This window comes from Mustela nivalis (genome assembly GCF_964662115.1).
Source record: "Mustela nivalis genome assembly, chromosome: 11".
Classification (NCBI taxonomy): domain Eukaryota; kingdom Metazoa; phylum Chordata; class Mammalia; order Carnivora; family Mustelidae; genus Mustela; species Mustela nivalis.
The window spans coordinates 86,196,688-86,220,606 of NC_139030.1; the positions used below are offsets into that span (position 1 = coordinate 86,196,688).

A 23,919-nucleotide genomic window follows, 5' to 3' on the forward strand; every position below is an offset into this window, starting at 1 on the left:
ATGCTTCCTTCCACTCTCATGGCTAAACATCAGTTACAGGAGGGAAACCTAGGGAGGATTCCTCAGAATTAGGATGTCCTGTGAAGTGTTCGCTCTCCTCTAAGAAGGGAGGCTCTAGAACAGGATGGTCAAGAGTGACATTACCACGCCAGAGTCGAAACAATGCGACCGACCGCCTGTTTAAGAGCTGAAATTGGGACGACAGTCTCTTTATGGAGGTACCACTCTGGAAGAGTAGAGAGGTTGCTCACAGGTAAAATTTCACTTCAAAATTAGTATAGGACTAATATGCCAGTCATGAAAACAACAAAACTGCAAGCAAGGTAGGGAAGTGCTTGCCAACCACAACCGCTCCCACTTCTCAAAACAGGCCTTTTTCTTTCTTGAGGTTTTGTTGCTTCCATCGAGGGAGGGCAGAGAAGGCAGTGGGTGTCATCCCAAAGGCCTTGGTGAAATCCTCGATGGACAGGTGTGCCTAGAAGAAGAGAGGAACCAGAGAGCAACAGTCACATTCCCCACTTCGGGGTTCACAGGCGAGTCCTGTAGGTGTGGCAGAGCAATCACCTGAAGGACAGGGCAGGTAATGTCGGGAGACCCGGGGAAGAGACGGGGAGAAGCCAGGTGGTATGCTGAGGTCCAAGAAGTGTGATCCCTGAATGTGGAACATGATCAGCATGAAATAGACTGAGCTCCAAGAGCACCCTAGCTCTGCAAAGGGAATTGGGACATTTGGCTTCACTTGGCTAGGGAATTCACTAGCTTTGAGAACGTCTTAGTTTTCCTCTCTTTGAGAAAAATCTTAAAGGCCAGTGTTTGCTTCTCTGTAATGCTTTTACGGGGATAAAAACAGTATGACTCATGAAAGGGTACTGGAAACAAGGTATCTTGTTCATCTGTCTTTACTCAGTAAACAGTGACCCTAAGCGAGAGGATCCTTCTTCCTTTAAGTCTGGCCCACAGGGTAAGCTGATGAGCCAGGAAGGGAATCTGCCCAGGTCTGAATGTTGGAGACTCAGTTGCTGTCACCACAGGAAGGACACCCAGCTCTGCTAGTGAGAACCATGACCCTTGGGAGGGGCTGGCCCTCCTGGGCCCTGCCTTGCTGGGGATCTTGGGAGCAGGCTGGCCACCCCAGCACCCACCCAGCACCGCGGGCCCAGCAAACAGCAGCCTAGCTAGCGTACAGATACAGCTATGGCACTTGGAATGATACAGAAGCTTGGCTAGCACAATTCTACCTTTTTACTCTTGACTTAGAGATCAGGACTGGAAGACAGCTTTCTAAGCCAGGAGTCTGTATCTTTCTCCATTAGATGAGGGGAGTGCCTGACATGACCTTAGCCCCCCAACAGGTGATACTGCTTCAGGCAAGCCAGGTATCCTCAAGGCACACTCAAGGGGAGAACCGCAAACTGAAACTGCACCCAAGAGCATCTCCCGGCCTTCATCTCTGCTCCCCAGGCACCAAGAAGCTGGTTAGAACGGTGGGGTTTCTTTTCAATGCAAGCCCCCACTCCCGCCACCCCAGGACAGTGTTTGATCCAGTCCTGCAGAGAGCCCGTAACTGAACAGCTCAGACAACCTCTGTAGGTGGACTTCAAGCTCGGTCTTTAGGTTTGCCTCCCCTCCCCCAATTCTGTCCTCAAGTCCACTGAGAGCCCTGCCCACTGCCCCAGGCAGAGGGAAAAAGAGGAAGGGGGAGGGGCTTGGGCACCAGTGGGTGGGGAAGAGCTGACTGCCCTAAACCAGTTTGTAGCAGAGCCTGGGCCCAGGTCCCTCACAGCTGAGGCCCAGGGCTGTCTCAGGCCCCCGCCAGGCTGGCTCCATAGCTTGGCGGAGACTTCTGGACTCTGACCCGAAAGGTGGATAGCAGGAACTGCCCATCCCAGTGGACTTGTATCTTTCCTCTTGTCCTACTCTTGGACTCTGTGGTCCTGCCAGCTGATTACTGGCCTCACCCATACCCACATCCGCCTGTCTGTGGTTTACTCACTGGTACTCAAACACCCAGATTATCCTCTTGCTACTGCCCGCAGCCAGACCCAGCACCCCACCGTTTCCTGTCGCTGGCTCCCCTTCCGAGTCTGGAGCTCTGGAGCGCCAGAGAGGTCTGAAGACCCCCCAACTCTCTTCACTTAACATTGACCGACAGCTCTCCCAAAAGAACGTACTGGGGCGCCTGGGTGGCGCCGTCGGTTCAGCATCCGACTCTTGGTTCTGGCTCAGGTCATGATCTCAGGGTCTGGAGATCAAGCCCCACTCCTTGGGCTTCGCTCTAGAAGAGGAGTCTCTCGGGATTCCCTTCCCTTACCCTCTGCCCCTCCCCACCCTTGCACCTATGCTCCCTTGCTCTCTTTCTCTCTCTCAAATAATGAATCTCTTAAAAAAAAAAAAAATCAGCAACAGACTACTGACTTTTTTAAAAGGATCTTAGATTTTGTAGACTGTCTACCATGATGGGGTTGTCTCAATTCTGTTGGTCCCGGTCAGAATTCACCATCCGCTCAGCCTCCTCTCAGTCACCTGGTTCAATGACACTGGCTGCACCGCCTTTTAGAAACACATCATGCCACGTGACATGATGGGAGCAGCAGGACTCTGAGGACCGGGCTCTGGCTCTGCCTCCGCTGCCCCATAGCTATGTCAGTCGCATCAGGCCAGTCACTCGCCCAACCTCCAGTTTTCCCAGGCGGTCCTTAACAGCTTACATTTACAGAGCACTTTCCACGTACGAGGTGCTGGGCAAACAATATTCACAGCATCACTGTTACAAAAAGTATGTAGGGATCATCCCCACATTCCGGCGAGGACACAGATGGGTCCATCCGGGAGAGAATGCGTGAACATGGCCGCCAAGGGGAAGGGCAGGACACAGATGCTCTGGGAACAATACACTTAAACATATACGGAGCCCAAACCCTTAACAGACTTGTTGGAGAAATCGGGCATCTCTCTCCTACAGATTCCTTAATTCATTAGCAAGATTTCTTTATGGTTTATCATACCCAGAGAGCACATTGTCTCTCCATCCCCCCGTGAAGCTAGATTTGTGCCCCATTTTGGATTTTCCTATAGTGGGAGTGAATAGTGGAAATGGGTGTGTAACAAGCTCTCTTCTTGCCACATTCTCTCTGCACGAGGGACACACGTGGGTCTGCAGCCGCAGCCACCGGGAGGACTGCGCGCTGGTGGGTCTCTGCCCCGGCAGGTCTCTGAGTAGCCTGGGCACCAAATATGCCTCACCCCGGATGTCCCCGCGTACCTCAAATGGCATGGCTACCACCAAACTCACGGTCGATCCCCTCGAAGCTCAGTCTGACCCCGGGTCTCTTTATCTCCAAAAATGATGCCCTTACCTCCTCCCCCACCCACCCTTCATCCAGTGTCATTGACTTGACCTCCTAAAATTCCTCTAAACCATCCCTTTTCCTCTACTCCCCCAGATACCACCTACCTATTCTAGATTACTTAAAAATAAAAACTTTATTATTTTTTTGTTAAGTTTTTAAAAACTTTTTAAAAGTACTCTCAGCACCCAACATGGGGCTCGAACTGACAACCCCACGCTCAAGAGTCACACGTCCTACCAACGGAGCCAGCCTGGGGCCCCTATCGTGGCCTTTTAAAGGCATAAACCGACCGCCGCTCCCGCCGTACCCCTGCTTCGACCATAACGGCTCCTGTCCACTTTCAGGACAGACACCTCGTTCCCTAACAGGGTGTAGCAGACCCTGCTCCATTAGGCCCCCGGCCCTCAGCCTGCTGCTCTCTGGCCCCGCACACCACAGCCACGCTGGCCTCTGTGTTCATTCCCTGCCTCTGGGCTCCACCCACACTGCCCCCTTCTCTGGGAATAATCCATTTTGCCTGAATAGTTCCTGGTCACCTTTCAGAAGGAAACCTCTGACTGAGTCAGCTTCCTCCTAGAAAAACCCTTAACCACACCTGTACTTCACCCTTGTGGCACTTACCATCACTGAAATGAAATCATAATGTAATCGGGGTCCTTTGAACCCACTGTCCCCACTGAGAAGTCCCCTCACGGGAAGGAGGAGACCAGATGTGTTCTGTTTCCCAGCACATCCCCAGCACCTACTCACCTAACCAACGTCAGTGTTGTCCAGCCCACGGCCCGCCAGCTCTCTCCACCCCCGCCCCAGAGGCCCACCTACCTCCTTCCTGCTGGGGTCCACCCCCTCGGGGAGCTCCTCCACAGGCTTGTTCACCAACTGCTCCAGGGGAAAGATGGGTAGAGGCCCAGAAACGAGGTTGCTGTTCACATCGAATGTGTCCAGCTTAGAGCTGGTGATCTCCTAGGGAAGAAAAGGAAACCACTGGTTCGTTCTGCGGGTTTGGGGCTCCCTCCCAGGCTGCCTTTTTTCTCCAGAATCAGCACTGATTCTAGGGCATCTCCTTCGAGAAGCCTTCCCTACCTGCCCCCACCTGCCCATACACACACTCCTCAGAGCACAACACCTGCTTGACCTGTGAGCTACAATTTGGTGGTTTGTATCCAACCAGAGCCAGTGGGTCCGAGATGATTATTTTGTTCTATGACTTATGAACTTCTCTCCATGGCTTCCCACAGATGTTCAAGGTCCACCTTGGACGTTTATGACCGTCTTTCTCTTATCTGTTATGACACTGTCATCAGTGAATTCCTCCAGCCTTGCCCTTTCTGTCCGTGCTTTCCTGCCTGCACCATCGGCCCAGTGAAAAGGGTGTATGGGCCACACGGGGTGCTCAGCCTGTGGGTGGGGCCCAGGAAGCAGCCTTATCGGCTGATGACCCCACGTGCTTGTGAAACTGTGTTCAGGACACATTTCTACAGAGTCTGCTTGGGGCTCCCTCCCCTGCAAGCCTGTGAACTTCCCAAAGGAAAGGTTTTGCTTTCAGAGTCCCATAACCCTGCACCCATGGGCTCAGTGCTGTTCTGGTCACTAATTGAGAGACCACAGTTTGCCCCTGGAGAAAGGACCCCAGGGGTGACCACAGCAGACAAATCATTCTTTCTCAAAGTGGACGAACTGTGTCAAATCCCTTAGCTCTTCGTTTAAAACAGGCATATTCCCGGGCTCAGCCTGATTCCACGCACCAGAACTGGGGGAACTGAGCGGGACTTAGGGATCCACGTTTTAACCGGTTGTCCCCACCTCGCTCCTGGCTCCCATCACCGGGACACAGGCTTTCTTATGCATGCTCAGACTAGCACACAGAGCAGAAGAAACAGCTGGAGGCCTTGAAGTTCAACAGGGAGAAGCACTTCTCTGAGCCAGTGGGGGTGAGGGGACCCCGTGAAAAGGGAAGCCCAGGGCCCAGCTGTCTTTTCTGGAACTTTCTCAGCTCCCACAGGGTTGTGTCAGTTAGCCTCCTGCCCCGTACTCACCACAGTGATCTCACCCCAGTCCCCGGAGTTTCCAAGCTCCGCCTTCAAGTCCTCATAGGATTTGGTGTTCTGCACGGAAACCCAATTACAAGTTAGACCCGGCTCTCAGCAGAGGGCATGGCAGAATTTTCTTCCTTTCAAGGGGTTGAAAGAAGGTTGGCCTCAGGCCTGGGGGTGGGAAGGGGCTGAGGGGGGCTCAGGTGGGGACTGGGGCAGGGACCCTGAAAAAGGAGGCTGAATGGTGAGGGTGGGGACCCACGGGGTTGAGAGTCAGGAAGACCCTGCTCGGCCGCACGCAAGGACGGAGTCCGCCTTCAGAGGCACGTGCAGCCTGAAGACGCTGCCTCCGCCGAGGAGGCTCTGGGGAACACAGGGGCGGCCTGGGGAACGGGGGGCTCCTCCCAGAGCCTGGAGGAGTCCCTGCTGCAGAGGGCTGAAGGGAGTCAGAGGAACCCTGGTTCCATGAGGAACCGCATGTCCCTATATGTCCAGGGCCTCCCCAAGCATGGCGCTCGGCCAGCGAGGGAAACCAGCACAGACTGGAGGGGAGGGAAGGGCAGCCAGAACTTGGGCCCAGGGACCCTTAGAGGAATTTAAGAAGCTCTGGCAGTTAGATTTGCAGCCTGGAGACTTGTTTAATCTATACTCAAGACTTAATCCAGCCCCTCAAGCCCTGAATAAATGCTTTCAAAAAATGCATTTGAGGAAATTCATCTAAGCTCTAATTCCCTCAAATCATCCATTAGGCACTTTCGTGCACCCAAAGCCACCTTTGGCCTTCCTCCTTCCTGCAGAAAACTCGCACGGGCTGCCGCCTTGACGACCTGCCCTCTGCTTCTGTCCGGGGCCCGTTCAGGAGAACCGTGTGGAAGACTCACTCACTGTCCCTCAGGTAAGGTCCACATGTATGGCCCACTTTGCTTAGAAGCAGGTGCCAGGGAGACACTCGTCTGTCCTTTAGAACTGACGTGCGTCATCCCCCTCTGCCTTGAGGATCCACCAACATTGTCCCGAAGAAGTTTCTACAACGATGGAAATGTTCTTTCTCTGACCTGGGGCCACTAGCCCATAGGGAACAACGATGTACTTAGCTTGGGGCTTGTGAAAATTGAATCTTTAATTTTAGCTTTATTTATTTAAAGATTTTATTTATTTATTTATTTATTTATTTATTTATTTAAAGATTTTATTTATTTATTTGAGAGAGAGACAGGGAGAGAGAGCATGAGTGAGGAGAAGGTCAGAAAGAGAAGCAGACTCCCCGTGGAGCTGGGAGCCTGATGTGGGACTTGATTCTGGGACTCTGGGATCATGACCTGAGCTGAAGGCAGTTGTCCAACCGAGCCACCCAGGCGTCCCAAAAGATTTTATTTATTTATTTGGCTGAGAGACGGCGAGAGAGGGAGCATAAGCAGGGGGAGTGGGAGAAGGAGAAGCGGGCTCCCCGCCGAGCAGGGAGCCTGATGCAGGGCTCGATCCCAGGACACTGGGATCATGACTTGAGCCAAAGGCAGGTGCTTAACAACTGAGCCATCCAGGTGCCCCATTTTGCTTAACTCTAGTTAATTTAAGTTCAAGTGGTCAGTACAGCTCTTAGCAAGAATATCCATCAGCTTTGAGCTACATCCAGTGCTCCAGAAAGGCACAGTCATGAGCCTGGGTTTTTGATAGACCTTTTTTTTTAAATAAATTTTTATAAAATAAGTATTTATTTATTTATTTGGATATTTATTTATTTTATAAAATAAATATTTAATTATTTGGCAGAGAGAGAGGAATCACAAGTAGGCAGAGAGGCAGGCAGAGATTGAGAAAAAGAAGCAGGCTCCCTGCTGAGCAGAGAGCCCAATGTGGGGCTCTCAATCCCAGGACCCTGGGATCATGACTGAGACCCAAGGCAGAGGCTTTAACCCCCTCAGCTGCCCAGGCACCCACAAGCCCGGTTTGTTTTTTTGCTTTTTCTTTTGTTTTTTTTTTAAAGGATCATGAAGTTTGATTTACAACTTTTATTTAAGTTTGGTACATTTTTTTTAAGGTTTTATTTATTTATTTGTCAGAGAGAGAAAGAGAGAGCACAGGCAGGCAGAGTGGCAGCAGAGGCAGAGGGAGAAGCAGGCTCCCTGCCAAGTAAGGACCCTGATGTGGGACTCGATCCCAGGATGCTGGGATCATGACCTGAGCTGAAGGCAGCCGCTTAACCAACTGAGCCACGTAGGCGTCCCGAGCCTGGGTTTTTGATCGATTTCCTTCCCTCTTCCCTCACCAGAGGGCTTCATGGACTTAACACAGTCTGCCTTTTTATTTGAGGCCCCCTCAGACCCTTTTAAAAAATCTACCACTGGTCGTCTATCACAACGAATAGAAGAGCCCAGAAGTCTGCCCTGCCCTTGGGGTGTGCCGTGAACAGCCTCCTGGAGAAGATCCTGCTGGGCTAGAAGGCTTTGGGGTTGGGGAGTAGCCACTCACATTCCACTTGAAGGGATCCCACGCCAGGAACCAGCCTGTGAAGGTGGGGGGTTCATGTCCCTGCTTCACCACAATGATGGGGGTCTCGGGGTCACGGCCGCTGGGATGGGTCTTGAGGTACTCCTGGGCCGTGATGGCTGCGGCTTTCTTCTCCTCCTCGTTGGCATGCTTCCCAATCCAGAAGAAGACCTGTGGGGACCCCAGAGTTCCGGCAGGCCTTCCCCTGCTCCCTGGCCCACCACGCTCCACCTCGTTTCCGCCAGGCTCCAGTGACCGACAATGAAGCTTAGTGACCTTGGGCAGACCCCATCTGGCCTTGACTTTGCGTCTGGGACATGAAGAATTTGGACAGATGCCCTCTACTTGGAGACGCTACCAGTGCGGGACTCCTGACCTCTCTAGAGCCTCAGACCCTTAAAAACATGCTTCTGGCACATGAAAGAAACGGGGCTTTGCGAAAATACGCTGCACATAAAGCCAATTACAATTCCTCTCTACCTGCCTCCTTCTTCCTTAGGCTCTGGTTGTCCAGGATACTACTCCCAGGACGAATGAGGGAGCCAAGAGAAGGCCAACCTTACCTGTCCATAAAGTCACTATTTCTTGGCCCTGGGACTTGAGCTGGTGGGAAGGGAGGGCCCCAGGCCTCGACTGTACCTGGTCCCAGACATCGAGCAGGAACACATCCTCCTCTTCCAAGTCATCCTGATTGAAGTCAGGGATTTCCGTGGCCAGGAAGCGCCCAGTCTGGTTGGAACATTCAAAGAGCCGGGGGGTGATGGCAAGAGTCTCCTCCTTCAGCCTGCGGGATGCAGAGAAAATTGTGGCAGCAGGAGGAAGGTGTCGAGAGGAAGAACGGAGGACACAGAACTCCGACGCGGAAGGCCCAGCTTCTAGGAAAATGCTCTTGTTTCTGATCACGCGAAAAAGCGGCCCCCTCCTCACACGGGAGGCCGACGGCGCTCTGAGGGAGAAATCCCACTGCCTTTCCAGGAGGTGCGTGCCCGGGGCTTTCTGCAGGCCTGTTGGGAAGTCCTGCTATCTTCCTTCTAGGCCTCCTCCTGCCACTGCAGGAATGACCTTTTGCTTCTGGGTGGGGGAATAGTGGACCCTGCGTATTCTTTAGAAAAACACCTGCAAAGAGTGTTTCCGGCTGGGGCTTCACAGCATCCAGGTCCTGTGTCAGGACTAAAGAGAGGTTCTGGCAGATTTCTGCAAGGGCAACCCCTGGCCTTCTCTTTGAGTTGCTTCCTAGCTGGTGAACACCATTTGCTAAGAAACTGCCCTCCCTGCCCCTGCACTGTCCCCCAGGCACGCCAGCACAGACACAGCCCCTGAGGGCCCAATGGGTTGTCCCTTCTTCCTTCATCTTGTAGCCCTGGGGACCTGGTACACAGAGTCCTCAGTCCATGCCCACTGCAGGCTCTGGGCCAAGGCATGGAGGTGCTGGGAGGCTCCCCAGCCGCAGAAGGCAAGCTGGTGAGGCGCCTGGTGGTGGCTCAGTGGGTTAAAGCCTCTGCCTTTGGCTCAGGTCATGATCCCAGGGTCCTGGGATCGAGCCCCGCATGGAGCTCTCTGCTCAGCGGGGAGCCTGCTTCCCTTCCTCTCTCTCTGTCTGCCTCTCTGCCTGTTTGTGATCTCTGTCTGTCAAATAAATAAATAAAATCTTTAAAAAAAAATTAAAAGGGCAAGCTGGAAGCAGAGACACCCCATAGTTACCTCTTGGTGCTGGCGTAGGGAGCCTTTCCACCCAGGGCTACCCAGAAGCTGGCCGGCTCCTGTCCCTCCACCACCACTTGCTTCTCTGTTCTGGAGATGTTGTCCGAAACCATCTTAGCCATCTCGCGCTCATCCCCGCTACAGCCCTGGGGAAAGGGAGTCAGCTATGTTGGGGGAGACCATCTCTACGGCCCCAGCTAACCCCCCCTTCCACCATGTTTACTGGCCAGAACTCTTGGGTCCAAGAGGGCCCCTCCTGCCCGGATCAGGACCCCAAGCACACCCTTCCTCTGTCCTTGACACTCCATAGCACGGCAGAGGGGACAGGAGTCTGCACTCTCCTTTCAGGGCAAGAGAAGACATCCAAGCAGCTGAGATCCAAGGAGAGGAAGTGACAGGTATGGGGATAATGGAGAGGGCCCCAGACACAAAGACAGACCAGCACTGGGACAGACGGGGGTAGCTGAGACAAACAGAATGAGAGAGACTGAACCAGGCATGGAGGCAGTGAATGTGAGGGGGGATGGAGACTGGCTCAGGGCAGCTGGGAAATGAGCCAGAAGGACCTACAGGCCAGGGGCTCCCCTGAGGACTGGGGACCCCCTAAGACCCACTTAGCGATGAGAGGCCCCCCAGGCCCTGCACGCACCTTCCCGCACCACAGGTAGCAGCAGGACTGGGTCTTAAGGATGAAGACGTCGTTGGAGTTGAGGGAGCTGGCCCGGGGTTGGATCTCAAAGGCCTTGGTGTTGTTGGCGCTGGTTCCCTGCACCTGGAACAGCCGGGTGGAGGGCACTGGCTCCAGCTGGTTGGCCCTCGAGGTGCCTCCCTGCAGAAAGAGCGGTGGCAGCAACTTAGTACAGACCATGGAAGATTCTGGAGAGAGGCACGGAGAACAGAGTAGAGGAGAGGCTGGGTGGGGTGTGGTTGCACCCAGATCCTCTGCTGCATCATCCCCAGACTAGCCTTTCCAAATGGTCACAGCACTCCCCTGCTCAGACACCTTCAGTGGCTCCCCATTGCTTATAGGCTAGAACCAGCTCAACACTGCCCTCCCAGACTCACGCTGCTCTCTCCAGACCCTCCAGCCCTCTCTCCAGCCCTCGGCCGGGCTTCTCCCTGATCTGTGTCATGGATCCCCTCCTCTGGGCCCTCATTTTACCTCTGCCAGGCACCTCAACTCTGGCCCTCATGTCAAGAGCCCCTCCAAACCCCACTTCGGGCTCAGGCTCCAACTCCCTGCCTGCCCCAGATGATTGTATTTCCACTCCTCATGGAACCACATGGTGCCTCTGGCTGTCCTCCACTCTCCCAACAAGACTGGCAACAGGAACACAGGCCTTCCCCAGCCCCAGCACCTTGCAGACAGCTGCAGGCTCCTGGGCGCTCGAGAAACAGCTGATTTCTTAAATGAGCGCCAATGTCTGCTCCATTGCCTTGGAAGGCACCGATGCCCTTGGGACACTCACTGTGGTGTCTATGTCATGCGGAGGACTGGGTGTGGGTGGAGGGGGGTGTAGACAGAAACCGGACTTGCCCACGCTGGGCATTCCTGTTGCATACTGGTTCCTATGGTGTGGTGGTTTCTACTGCTAGTTCCACATGGGGGACGGGGCCTCACACAGTCCTGCCCGTGGAGGATGCGCTTCACCCCTGGACACCCCGCCCCCAACCCAGGCCTCCTGCCCCATCTCCTGATGCCCACCGCGCCGCAATCGTGGGTCCTCCCAAGCGCCACGGGCCAGCAGCCACACCTGGTAGACCACCATTCGTCCCTTGAAGATGGCCAAGAGGTGCGGTGGCTCCTTGCCCATCGGGACCCGGATCTGGACCGGTTCGTTGTTGTACTTCTGGTCCAGGATGACGGCTTGATAAGCAGACGCTGCTATTTCATCCTGGCTGGCCTGGCTACCCTGGGGACAAGCACGATGGAAGCTGGGGAGACGCAGTCAGCCCTAGTCCTGAGCCCGTCCCTGGCTGCAGCTACAACTCCATCCCTGATTCTCACCTGGCCCTAAACCCAACTGTCTGCCCCACCAAAGAGCGCCCTGGACATAGCCCACCCAACATGACCCAGACCCGTTTGATCCCAGCCCCACACCTAATCCTTTCCCAGCCCCCCACCAACCTTAGCTCACCTGCTACCCAGCCCTTAACCCCAACCTCCTCCCCTTCTTAATCGGGGGAACACCAAGGCTACCATACCACTCCCTCCAGCACCCTAGCATCTCCCTGTGCACTCACATCTGGACCCAGAAACCCATGGTGCTTTGAGCAGAGGAAGGGAATTTCTGGAAGCCATGGAAATCAGAAGGGAGACTCCAAGAACTCAGAGAAGGGGCAAGGGTTGTGAATGGGGGTACCCTGTGCCCATGGGATCTCATAGCCAAAGCACTCCCAAGATGGGAAAAGGGGTGAGCTCCCCATCACTGGAGGTATTCAACTCAAAGGTGCCGGCCGCTTGGAGTGGGAGCCGAGCTGGCCCTGGTCCGGACAGGGAAGGGTAGGACCTAACCTGCCAAATGTAGAGCAGGTAGTGCTTCTTCTCGCCGATCAGGTAGGTGTAGAGGAGCAGGTAGCAGTCACCCCCGTAGAAGTGGCCCAGCCACTTGGAATCCACCGGCACCAGCTCTAGATCCTCAATGCGCCACACCTGGGGCCATTGCCAGGCCAGTCAGAGGGCAGGGACGGGTTCTGCCAACCTCACCCCCCCCCCAGCCGCGGCCTCCTGCCCTCTCCATACCTCCACCTCTCCACTCCCGTCGTCCACCATCTTCTGCTGGGCAGCCACCTGAGGCTGCACGTGCATGGATGTGGCATCAAACTTCACCTGCTCTACTTTGGCTGGAGTGGGGGGGCATCAGGACACCAGCTGTCAGCAGCTGAGGTCCCCAGGGTCCTCACAACAGCCCTGAGTGATGGCTACAATTCTTAGATCTATTTCACAGATGGGAAAGCCAAGGCTAGAGAGATAGGAGGTCTTCCCAAGGTCACAGAGCTAGAGAGTGGCAGTTACAATGCAAACCCCCGTCTCCCACCCCTGAGACTCAGGCTTCACCATGGCCTCCCTGAGGAGCCAGGAGAGAAACAGCCCTTTTATCTTCCTCCAGGGACTTGAGCTTGCCTCCAGCAAATATTGTCTGGTGAGACACCGAGACGCTGTCTGGTTTCCAGGGAGACAACTCCATTCCAAAGGACAGACAGGTGCTTCTCAGCTCCCTTTTTGGGACAGCTGAGTTTACCCGTCTTCCCTCATGTCCCCACCCTATCGGGGCAGCCCAGAGCCAGGGGTGGTGGGGAGAACATGGAAGGGGTATGTCTGGGAAGCAGGCGAGGAGGCAGGTGCAGACACCCTCTGAGCCCCACTCCTGCCTTGGGCCGGTCCTCACCCACGGAGCCCAGGGTGTGGGTTTTGCCCAGGCCTGAAGTCTGGTTTGGCAGAGTCCACTTCTGGAAGAGCTGCTGAAAGACAGCCGACTCGGCCCCGTCATTCTGCACCTCCACCTGCGTGCTGGGCGGGTACTGCTTCGCTTTGATGAAGTTCTGGGAGGGAAAAGGGCTGGCTGGGGCTGTGTCCCTCTCTGAACCCCCACAGGCCCCCAAAAGCAAGCCACAGCCTAGCTCAAAACCAACCAGACCCAACCACAAACCTAGCTCCGGTTCCCAAGCCCAAACTTGAACCTTGCCCCAGTTCCAGTGCTGACCCCAAAGCTAAACCCTGTTCTGGTCCCAACACGAAAGCCCCAAAGAGATCCCAAACTTGACCCTACCTCAATTCTAACCCCAATCCCCAGCTGCCATCTCCAACCTTGAGCCCAACCCCCATTCTAATGCTGAGCCCAAGCCAGCTAGGGTTACTGCGTCTAGCCCTAATAATGACCCCAAACTCTGACTTGGACCCAGCCCCCTGGCCAACCCAGTCCCCTCTTGAAGAAAGGCCAGCCACCGTTTCTCCCTCCTTTCTCTGAACCAAATTGAGGTGGGAGCTCATATCCTGAAAGGGGGGCCCCCGGGTTGCCTGGATCCTTTCACCCCACCCCCGGCATTCAGAGAACCCTCAAGACAGCTATGGAACTGACCCTTAGCATCCCAGCTGGGTCAGGCCCAGGGCTTTCCAAGGCCTCTGCCTGGTGCTACACCCAGTCTGACCCCACTTGCCACACCCTGCCGCGTCTGCTTCTGTTCCTTCCCCTCCCGGACCCCCATGCCCACCAAGGCTTGGTTCATGGCTCCTGTCCGCTCCTGGGCGTTGGCATTCTTCCCCTTCCACACGTAGATCTTCAGTCCCCCCTGGTCCAGAATGTAACAGTCCTGGTGGGGAGAGAGAGACGCTGCGTGGAAGCCCGAGCCTGCGGGCGGTGTCCAACCCCAGAGCTGCTGGGACCAAAGTGGCTCCAGCCACTGGCCATGATCCTGCTGGGGGGATTCCAGGCAGTGTGCAGGGGGATGGGAGCTGGGGCTGGGGGTCTCCACATTCTCTCACCTCGTGACTGAGCAGGTCCTGGGTGAGTGGCCTTGTGGCGACTTCTCTAACCACCAGCTTTCCCTCTGAGTCAGACACGCTGCAGGACGAAGGCACAGCCTTTGGTTGGGGGTTGGGGGTTGTGGGTGCGGGGGTCCCACAGCCCAGCCCCCAGAAGGATGCCCCGTGGCCACGAAGAGCCCAGCTGGGTACACACTCACTGGTACAACTTGAGGGCGGCCTTGACTGCGGGCTCCACCAAGTCGTCGGGCACCGCGGCCTTCAGGGACCCCCGCTGGCCCAGCACATGGTTCATGATCTCCATCAGCTTCGGGGACTCCGTCTCATTCTCCCCATCCACCACGCCCACGTAAGTCCGCCCACCCCGCTCCTGGTCTCGGATCTCCTTGGCCAAGGTCATGCCCTGCAGGGAGGGTCCAGTGACCCGTGAAGGCCCCAGTTGGGGTAGGCGGGGGAGGCAGGCGGGAGGGGCTGTGGCTGCCCGCCCCAGCCGCGCCTGCAGAACCCAGCCCCCACTCCAGCACCCTGGGGACGAGGCATCTGTCCTGCCTGCACCCCCCGTGAGGTCATCAAGTGAACCCTATTGGGAAAGCAGGTTTCTTGTTGGCAGGAGGTTGTTTGGGGTGTACTTGCTGGGCTTTCCATTTTGACATTGAAATTTGTGATTTTTCTTCACAGCTGGGGACAAAAGCGGAAGCCTGGATCTCAGGGGGCTCAGTCTCTGCCCCAGCATGAGCTTGCGTGTGCACGGGCACACACACATGTGCATCTACACGGCCTCAAGTGTGCTCACACGCATGTGCACACATGCACACACACTCACACCCTGGCTCCCCCTTCTCAGTCCGATGGCCTCAGTCCCCAGCCCTTGTCCCGGGGCTTCCTCCTATTTCTGTCCCAGCAAAGCTCTTTGCTCTCTTCTCATTTTCCCAACTTCCATGATAACCCGTTTTAAGATGCCCCAAACTGAACTTGATTCCCCCGTCTGCCCCCGCCCCCACCCACCCCAATCTGTGTCTCCTTTCTTATTTCAGGAAATGGGACTGCGTCCCCTCCACGGGACTCAAGCACAAGGCCTCTCCCTCCTCGGCCCCACGAGCCACACAGGTAAGGCCCGCAGATCCCCGCTTACTGTCCCAGGGGCCCTGCCACCTCTCCCATCCCCATCTTCACACAGGTGGCTGCGGCTCCCTGACTGCCTGCAGCCCCTCCATACCCCTACTTCCCCTCAGAAGTCAGGACAACCTTCAGAGCTCCTGGGCACCAGGAACAGACCCCAGCCCTCTCCTACAGCCTCCTGGCCACAGAACATGCCCCAGGAGCCAGAGCGAGACCTCTCTTCTCCCAGCTCCCTGCAATCGCCACCCTGCGCCCTCCCCACCCCAGCCACTTCTCCCCTGCCTTAGGGCCTTCTCCGCCCCACCCCACCTTCTCCTGAAAGCCTTCCTAGAACCCCCAGTGCCGCACACACACCTCTCACTTCTCAGCTCCTCTCCCCACTCAAGGGCCGGCTGGAGGCCAACACCAGGGCTCAGCCTACCTCATTTACGCTTGGTACGGGGTCCACCCCGCAGCAGGGCCGTGTTACACCTCCTGGGTGAGCCACGGGAACGCATGCGAACCCCCACAGAGACTCAGATCTACCTTTGAACACACTGTCCAGGGCAGTCAGCCACGAGGGGCCTGGGGTGTGGGGGGGTGGCAGAAGTCTAGTGAGTGTGGCCGGCAGGAGAGGCGCGGGTGCGTGGGACCCCGCAAAGGCAGAGCGCGGCTGGGGAGAGGGCTAGTGCTGGGGCTCACCCGGAGTCTCTCCATGCGGCTGCTCTCCGGCCCATTCCACTGGATGATAATCCTCCCCAGGTCCAGGAGAAAAACATCCCCGCAGTTGAAACTGTTCCAAGACACCTCCACCTGGAGGGCCACAGGACCCCTCCGCTCAGATACTTGGCCCAATCCACGTCTCTTCCCACCCCCACCTCCCATCCTCCCCCTCCCCCTGCCTACACCCTTCCTTGGCCTGTGCCCTCCGCCCAGGCTGGGAGGAGAGACAGGAGGTCCTGCCCCAGGGCCCTGGGCGATGCCCACCTCTCCGGCCACCACATTCCTCTTGCCCTTGACGTGCAGCAGCCTCCGGACCTCGTAGGAGTTGGTCTTCACCTGCTTCATGCCAGAAGCCACACCCCCCTTCCGGATCCTGAGAAGAGAAGGAGTTGACCCAAGGGAGGGAGTGGCTGGGAGGCGTGAAAGAGCCCAGGTGCTGGGGCTCAAGCAGCTGAGGGCGGGGCCCCAGATTAGGATGAGGGGCACAGGTGCCTACGTTGCCTGCTCTGAGGTTCTCCCTCTCCGGGGCATGAGAGTGCAAGGTCAGTGTTCCGCCTGCCTGTGCATGCCTTCTTCAGCCTTCTTAAAGTTTGCGTCCTAGATGCCTCGCTCCCCATCCTATGTAGTTCCTGCCCCACAAAGATGGGCAAACGGTGATGTGGATTTGTGGAAGGACAGGACAAGACTTGGAGGCTGGTGTGTGTGTGTGTGTGTGTGCTGCGAACTGAATTTTGTCTCCTCCCAAACTCCTTTGTTGAAGCCTTAAGCCCAGAGTGGTGGTATTCGGGGATGGGGCCCTTGGAGGGGATAGATTTTGATGAAGTTTAGTAGGGGTCCTGAGGGTGGGGTCTCCATGATGAGGTTAGTGCCTTTATGGGAAGAGACACTGGAGAGTTTGCTCACTGTCTTCACCATGGGAGGACACAGCGAGAAGGTGGCCGTCTGCAAGCCAGCAAGGGGGATCTCACCAGCAACCCAATCACCTGACCACCTTGATCTTGGATCTCCCATCCTCCAGAACTATGAGAACATTAATTTCCTTTGTTTAAACTACTTATTCTGTGGTATTTTGTTAGGGCAGCCCAAGCAGACAAGAGAGCTGCCTGCTCCAGTGCCCGAAGGGGTAGGCTGCTGCTCTAAGTGTGGGAAGAAGAGGAGCAAGACAAAAGGGAGGGGTGGGGACTGTGGCTCAGCAGAGAGCTTCTGGCCTATCCTACTGGTCAGTAGCCACTTGATCTTGACTGCGTGTTTCCACAGGAAAAGCCCAGAGTCCAGAACTTTAGGCTTTTCAAGAAAAGCTAGCAATCGGAGTGTTTAGTGGAAAGTGCTGCTTTAGGGAACGGAGGAGCAAGTCAACTGCCCATGGGCCAGAAGGAAGATTTGCTGCGATGTCCTGGAAGGCCTCCTTTGGCACTGAGCTCTCCAGAATGTTCAAATAGGGGTTGATCTGCAAAAATTCATGGTGCACAGACGTTCACAACAGCCTCTGGGGCAGCTAAAGACACTCAGAGGGATAGACCAGGGACGGGGTAGCAGCAGAAATGGGAGTGGAGAAGCAGAAAGAGCAGAAGTCTCCAAAGGCCTATGGTAGGTCTCCCTCAGAGGCTCCCCGAAGGCCCCAGCTGGTCCCCTCCTGCGCACTGGCCCCTCCCTGCCCGCAGCGCCGCCCATCCGTACACCAGGCCCTGTTTGAAGTAGCCTCGGAAGGCCTCGCTCTCGTTGCCCTGGACCTCACGGTGCTGGACGGCCCGGCCCTTCAGGAAGTCGTCCATCTGTGTGGTGTAGATGGCAGCTGCCCCTTGCTCATCCTGGGATGAGGCCTGACCGATCCAGTAGTGGATGTCATAGGACAAGTTGCTGCCCGTCTTGTGGATCTAGGGAGGAGAGGGCATGCACGGTGTGCCCGAGGCCCTGGGCTCACAGGCCCGCCTGCTCACCGCCTCCCTGCTCTGCCAGGTTTCGCACACACATGGGTCCCAGGGGCAGGGGTGAGCTTGGCAGGCGGGGAAGCCGACGGGGCTGGTGGTCAGGAATCTGAAGGACCGCCCCCCGCCCTGCCACAGGCTCTCTGAGACCCTCAAGGTCTTGCTCCTCTCATCCTGGAAATAAGTTGGTTTCATGGAGCAGCATTTCCCAAGCTGAGGTGTGTGGAAGGTGGGGGTCAGAGGCCTGTGAGGCGATTTGGGGGGGCGTACAAATGCATAGGAAAGGATTAAGTAGATATTCTAGAGCTACTTTCCTTTTAGTGACCTGGGACCCTGCCTTCCACTTATCATGATCATGATAGGGAGTTACATTTTTGAATAAGTGGATTTAAGTGTGAAAAGTGAGGCAATATAAGGACAAGTAGAAATGCCTTCAGTAGTACAGGTTGTAGCAAAAACCCTGAAAGTGAGACGAAGGGGACCGTGGATGTTGGAAATGTGGTAGAGTGACGTCCTACTGGCTCAGACGGTCCCCAGGGCTAGAAATTCAAAGAAGTTCGCCTCTGCTGGGAGCTCAGGGAGCCAAGGGCAGGGAGAGCTGCCTCCATCTCTGACCCTGCAGGGCTACCAAAGGCCGGGGCCCCTCGGCACACCGGGGAATGCTGGCTAGGGGTGAAGCCCAGCCAGTCCTCCTCTCCCCCCACCCCCAGCCTCAAATTTCCTCCCTGATGCCACAGAGGCCTTTGCTCTCAGCTCAGCCTCTCCCGTGCCCGCCCCCCCACCACTCACAGCCAGGACTATGTAGCAGTCACCGTCGTAGAAGCTCCCGAAGGTGCTGGAAGGAACCGGCACCATCTTCATGGCCTAGGGAGAGGAGGGAGCTCAGAGGGGCCATCTTGGCACCCTCCCCCCAGAACCCCTAGCTGCCCTGCTGCCCTTGACCGCAGGGAGAGCTGGGAGAGGCAGAGAACCAGCAGGAGGGGGGGCCTGAGGAAGCTGACCCCAGGAATGGATGTGACAGTGAGCGGAGGAAAAGGAGGATAGTAGGAGGAGTTCTGAGAAGAGAGGAAGACAGCCTTGGGGATAGGCACCAGGGGCTTGCACCCCAGGAAGGCAGAGTAACCTCAGGCTCCTCCCTTCCCTCAGTCCACCCCAGCCTGCAGAGCCCCAAGCACCCAGGCAGAGCTCACCTCGATCCTCCATATCTGCACCCCCGGGGTGGTGACGTTGAGGGAGCCTTTGACCTGGGCACTCAGTTTGGTCATGGCGGAGGAGCCTAGGGGATGGGGAGCAAGGGCTGAGAAGCTGGGAAGGTGCTTCTGGTGTGTCTGGCGCTGCCCTTCCAGCCCAGGCCTGGAGAGCTCCCGACAGCTCCAGAGGGAGGCCAGGGCTCATGGACTTGGGGAGGCGAGGGCTTGGCGCTCCACCCCCTCCCCCAGCTGGCTGAGGGCAGAGCCTCCAGTCTTCCCCCCAACCACACTCCGATCTTGCCACTCTTTTGCTCAAACCCCTACCTGACTCTCTATTACCTAACTGATTAAACCCCCACTCTTCAGCCTACCGTTCAAGGCCTTTCTTTAGCCCCAGTTTTTCTAATCCTTTGACTGGGAAAAAAAAATCATGCAGGCTTAAAGAAAAGGAAAGCAAAGAATAAATAAATAAGAGCCAAAAACGGTATTCACCCAAAAGAAAAAGCAGATGTTCAAACAAAACTTGTATTTTGGATTCATAGCAGCTCTGTTTACAATAACCAAAAGGTAGAAACACCCAAATATCCATCAACAAAAGATGGTGTATATGTATGTATATATATATATATGGTTCTCCCACAATGGAATATTATATTGCCGTAAAAAGGAGCGAAGCACTAATACAGGCTGCAACACTAATGACCTTTGAGAACATTAAGCTTCGTGAAAGAAGCTGGACACAAAAGGCCATGTACTGTGTGAGTCCCTTTATATGAACAACCCAGTACAGGCAAATCCATGCCCACAGCGAGTGGATCAGTGGCTGTCAGGGGCTGGAGGGAGGGGCAGAGGAGGGCCTGCTAGTGGGCATAGAGTTTCCATTCGGGATGATGAAAAAATTCTGGAACTAGACAGTGGCGCTGGTTGTAGCATACATCGTGAATGTCCTGAATGCCCCTGGACTGTGTCCATTAAGGTGGTCAAAATGATGAATCTTATGTGTATTTTACCATCATAGGAAAAAGTGTTTGCAGCAGTTTCATGCTCCTTCCTAGTTAGGTACTTCCCAAACACCCCTCAGTCACTGTTGTGGTGGTGCTCAAGGTCTAGTCCCCACAAAGGCAGAGACCATATTGCTCAGTACTAAACCCCCGGCATCTAACACCATGTGTGTGCTTTGCAAAGTGGGTAAATGGATGGATGGATGGATGGATGGATGAGTGGATGGGTGGATGATGGATGGGTGGATGGATGGATGGATGGATGGGTGGATGGATGGATGGGTGGATGGATGATGGATGAGTGGATGGATGGATGATGGATGGATGGGTGTATGGATGGGTGGATGATGGATGGGTGGATGGATGGATGGTGGTGGATGGATGGATGGGAGGATGGATGATGGATGGATGGATGGATGATGGATGGATGGATGGATGATGGATGGATGGATGGATGATGGATGATGGATGGATGATGGATGGATGGATGGATGATGGATGGATGGATAGATGGATGGATGGATGGGTGGATGAATGGTTGACAGAGTGAACTCTCCCTGTGTGAACCAGCCTTCACCTGCTGAGCTGAAAGAAACCTTCCTCCCCAAGCTTCTTTTATGGTATCTTTTACAGCTCATTCTGTTTTCACCTGTGGCTCTGTGCCCTGCTGCAGGGGCTCGCCAGAATCACCTACAGAGCTTTTAAACAATATCAGTGCTTTGATAATGCTCAGGTCTATCCCCAGGAGCTCTGATTTAATTAGGCTGTGTGGGGCCAGGCACGGGTACTTTATTTTCTGCCTTTTGGGAAGCGGGTCATGGGTGTTTTAAAAGCTTCCCAGAGAGGTGTGCCTGGGTGGCTCAGTCGGTTAAGGGTCCAACCTTGGTTGGGCCCAGGTCATGATCTCCCCCATGTTGGGCTCTATGCTCAGTGCAGAGTCAGCTTGAGATTCTCTCTCTCTTTCTCTCTCCCCCTCTCTCCTAACCCTCCCACTTGGCTGGTCTCTCTTTAAAATACACAGTAAAATCTTTAAAACAAAGACTTCCCAGAGACTCTGATATTAGCCAAGGTGGAGATCCGCTTGTCCCCCGTTACTCTCATCCCTGGTTTCCTGCCTTTCCCTATCAAGCCGAAGGTCACCCCCATTCCCCACCAAGCCCACCTCCCAGCCTGCCACAGCCTGTCACAGAGTTGCCCTCCAAGAAGACTCCTTGAAGTTTCCTTGGATTGATGACCTACGAATGAAAGGTCATGTGGCCCCAAGGGTCCGGCTTCACATGCTGACAGCCTAGAACTTCTCTATCTTATCTCTCATGGCACCTTGACTCTGAGTCACCTCTCAGAACAATGACCTGGTCCTTTACTGCTGGGAAACACCCTCTTCTGAGTCCTGAGGGGTGGGTGACTTCTCTCCCTGGCATTCTGGAGTTTGGCAAGGTCTCCCTGCCCAGCCTCTGATAAGCACCCCCTCTGGCAGCTCAGGGGACCAGGTCCAGTCACCAGCACTGTGTTTTTTGGAACCCCTGGTGCCTGGGTCCTGTCCAGTGCCCCTGTGGGCCATGGCCCCTCTCTGAGGCATTTCTCAACCCACAGAGACCGCAGGCTCCCAGGACTCCTGGGCCAGTAGGACCAGTTTGGGTACAAAGGAGAAAAAGGTTTTCTGTGTTACTTCATTTTCCACCTTGGTCTACATCTTCCTTTCTCCGAGACAGACTCTTTGGCACTCCCTGGCTGAATGAACATGAGTCCCAGTTCTTCATCTAGGAATGGGGGGAGGGTCAGGTCAACTAGATGACCTATAGGGACATGCTCTGATTCTAGGAATGAGCAGCAAGAGGAACTGACAGTAGACAGGAGGAGGCACTTCTTGCCCATCAGATGAGTGGAGATTTGGGGGAGCAGGGACTTGCATAAGCCTCCCTCCCTAGAGGAAAATCAGGATTCGGGACCTCCCACAGCCTGAACTGGAAAGGGGGAGCCTCCACTGGGTTGGGGGGGCAAGGGGATCCTGAGGGGGTGCGGCTCTGAGAGGTGAGCTCATGCCCCTCTGTCCACCTGAATGTTTCTTCAGCCTGCCCCCAATGCGCCCTCTGCTTCTCTCTGCTCACTCGCTGCCTTCTAGTGATGCTGGACTGCTTGCTTGCCTTGGTCCTCCCAGGTTGCTTCTCCCCCTCTGCCTATGTCCTTACCCCTGCTCTTCCCTTATCAAATGCCCTCCCCACCTTTCCTCACATGGCTAAATGCTACATGCTCCTCTAGACTCAGTTTAGTTCTTATTTCTTCCAGGAGACCTTCCCAGAATTTTCAGGCTAGACCAAGGGCCCCTCCCGGGGGCTCCAAGACACCCTGGACCCATGCCTCTCTTGACCCCTTGACCACATGGTGGTGAAAGGAGCTGTTTCTAAGTCTGAGGTCTCCAAGGTCAAGGACCTAAACAGTGTCATCTGTGTAGCTCCCCAGCTCTTAGCACATAGTAGATGCTCAACAAATGTTCCCAGAGCTTAAAGTCAGAACGGTGAAATGGAAGGGGTGGACCACGCTGGAGCCCTATCGGGAGATAGGGCACCTGCTCCCCCAGGTCCCATCTTCCCTTGCTTAACTGCCTCCCCATTGTCTTCAGTGTTCCAGTGTTCCAGTTCCAGAACTGTCGGGGAACTGTCACTGCTCTCAGTCCCCAATCATGCTCTTATGAGCTAGACACAGATGCGGCAGGCCCTAAAACCCAGGACAGCCTCCTGCTTCCCCAAGCCCAGGACAGTGGGGAGAGAGGACACACCCCAGCATCCCAGCCTGCAGATTCTGTCCCTCGCAGACCTGGGATGCCTTCACAGGCTTTCTGGGAAGGGGTGGACCAGATGTCCCAGGATTCTGGTCTGGACTTGGTTCCTACCTCCCCCCCCACCCACCCATTTCGGCCACCATGGCTGGTAAGGCCAGATGGTGGGTCCTGGTGGAGGGAGATGGGACAGAAGCTCATGCCTGGGGGCCAAAAGGGCCCTGCCAGTCACCAGCCCCCTGCCTCTCTCTGCCTTTGTCCATTCAGTTCCTGACGGCTGTTACTCACAGCCGAGGACCCAAGGGCGCCGAGGCCCCCACAGTGTCACGGGGAATGGCAGCACAAAGAAATAAACGGTTACAGATAAAGAACCAATGGGCAGAGAAACGGGGTAGGGCAGGGGAAAGGGAGGCAGAGTGAGGTCAGGGTGCTGGTCCTGGTTTGCCCAGGAGTGTCCAAATTTTAAATCTCAAAGTCCTGTGTCTCCAGATTATCCCCATTCAGGGCAATGGGGATGGTTGGACACCTGAGGTGAAGCTAGCATCAGGTGCACCTCTGAATGAGCCATTGTCTAGAGTGGAAACTGAAAAATTCTTTCATTGGAGGCCCAGGAAGCCGCAGCGTGCTTCCTGCTCTTTCCAGACGCTCCTGAAAGCCGAGCCGCTCCCTCACCTCCGCTCCAAGGTGCTAAGGAGGCCCTACATTGCCAGGGAGACGCCAGGACCCCTGTCCTGTCGTCTCCCACAGCCTGCTGTCCCAGTGTCCCACAGGGTTGCCTTACCTGTCCAGGGGAGGCAGCTGCCACCTGGGAGGTCTCAGGGAGTTGTGGCAAGCTGGCTGCAGGAGAGCGACCTTTGTCCCCACCACCCCCCCTCCTCTAGGAACTGCCTTCACCATATAAGGGAAGATAGGGCCCCAGAGAGAGAGAGAGAGAGAGAGAGAATGGGTGAGGGGGTGGGGAGGCAGGTGTCCGCCAGGTCCCTGGGAGCTGGTGGAGCCCAGCGACAGCCTGACAGCCAGAGCCAACAGGCCCCACCCTTGGCTGGGCGTGAGCAAGCTTCCAGGAATAGGGTACGTTTCTGCCCAGGGCTCATGGCCTCACTGCGCGTGGCTGGCATGAGTGGCTAGGGAAGGCAGGGGAGCCTGGACCCT

At 55.6% G+C, this 23,919-nt stretch overlaps 1 protein-coding gene across 1 annotated transcript; it reads right to left on the reverse strand.

The window, feature by feature from the left end:
- Window positions 1–179: 179 nt before the first annotated feature.
- Window positions 180–23,655, reverse strand: VIL1 (villin 1). Its single transcript, XM_082691477.1, has 20 exons — window positions 23,549–23,655; window positions 18,991–19,076; window positions 18,590–18,664; window positions 17,553–17,749; window positions 16,140–16,248; window positions 15,855–15,965; window positions 14,255–14,457; window positions 14,055–14,133; window positions 13,784–13,882; window positions 12,961–13,114; window positions 12,315–12,415; window positions 12,087–12,224; window positions 11,326–11,484; window positions 10,221–10,400; window positions 9,572–9,717; window positions 8,510–8,654; window positions 7,853–8,041; window positions 5,387–5,455; window positions 4,173–4,313; window positions 180–475 (listed from the first exon to the last, which is right to left on the reverse strand). The coding sequence occupies exons 2-20, from the start codon at window positions 19,063–19,065 to the stop codon at window positions 362–364; spliced, it is 2,484 nt and encodes an 827-aa protein (XP_082547603.1). The 5' UTR covers window positions 19,066–19,076; window positions 23,549–23,655; the 3' UTR covers window positions 180–361.
- Window positions 23,656–23,919: the final 264 nt, after the last annotated feature.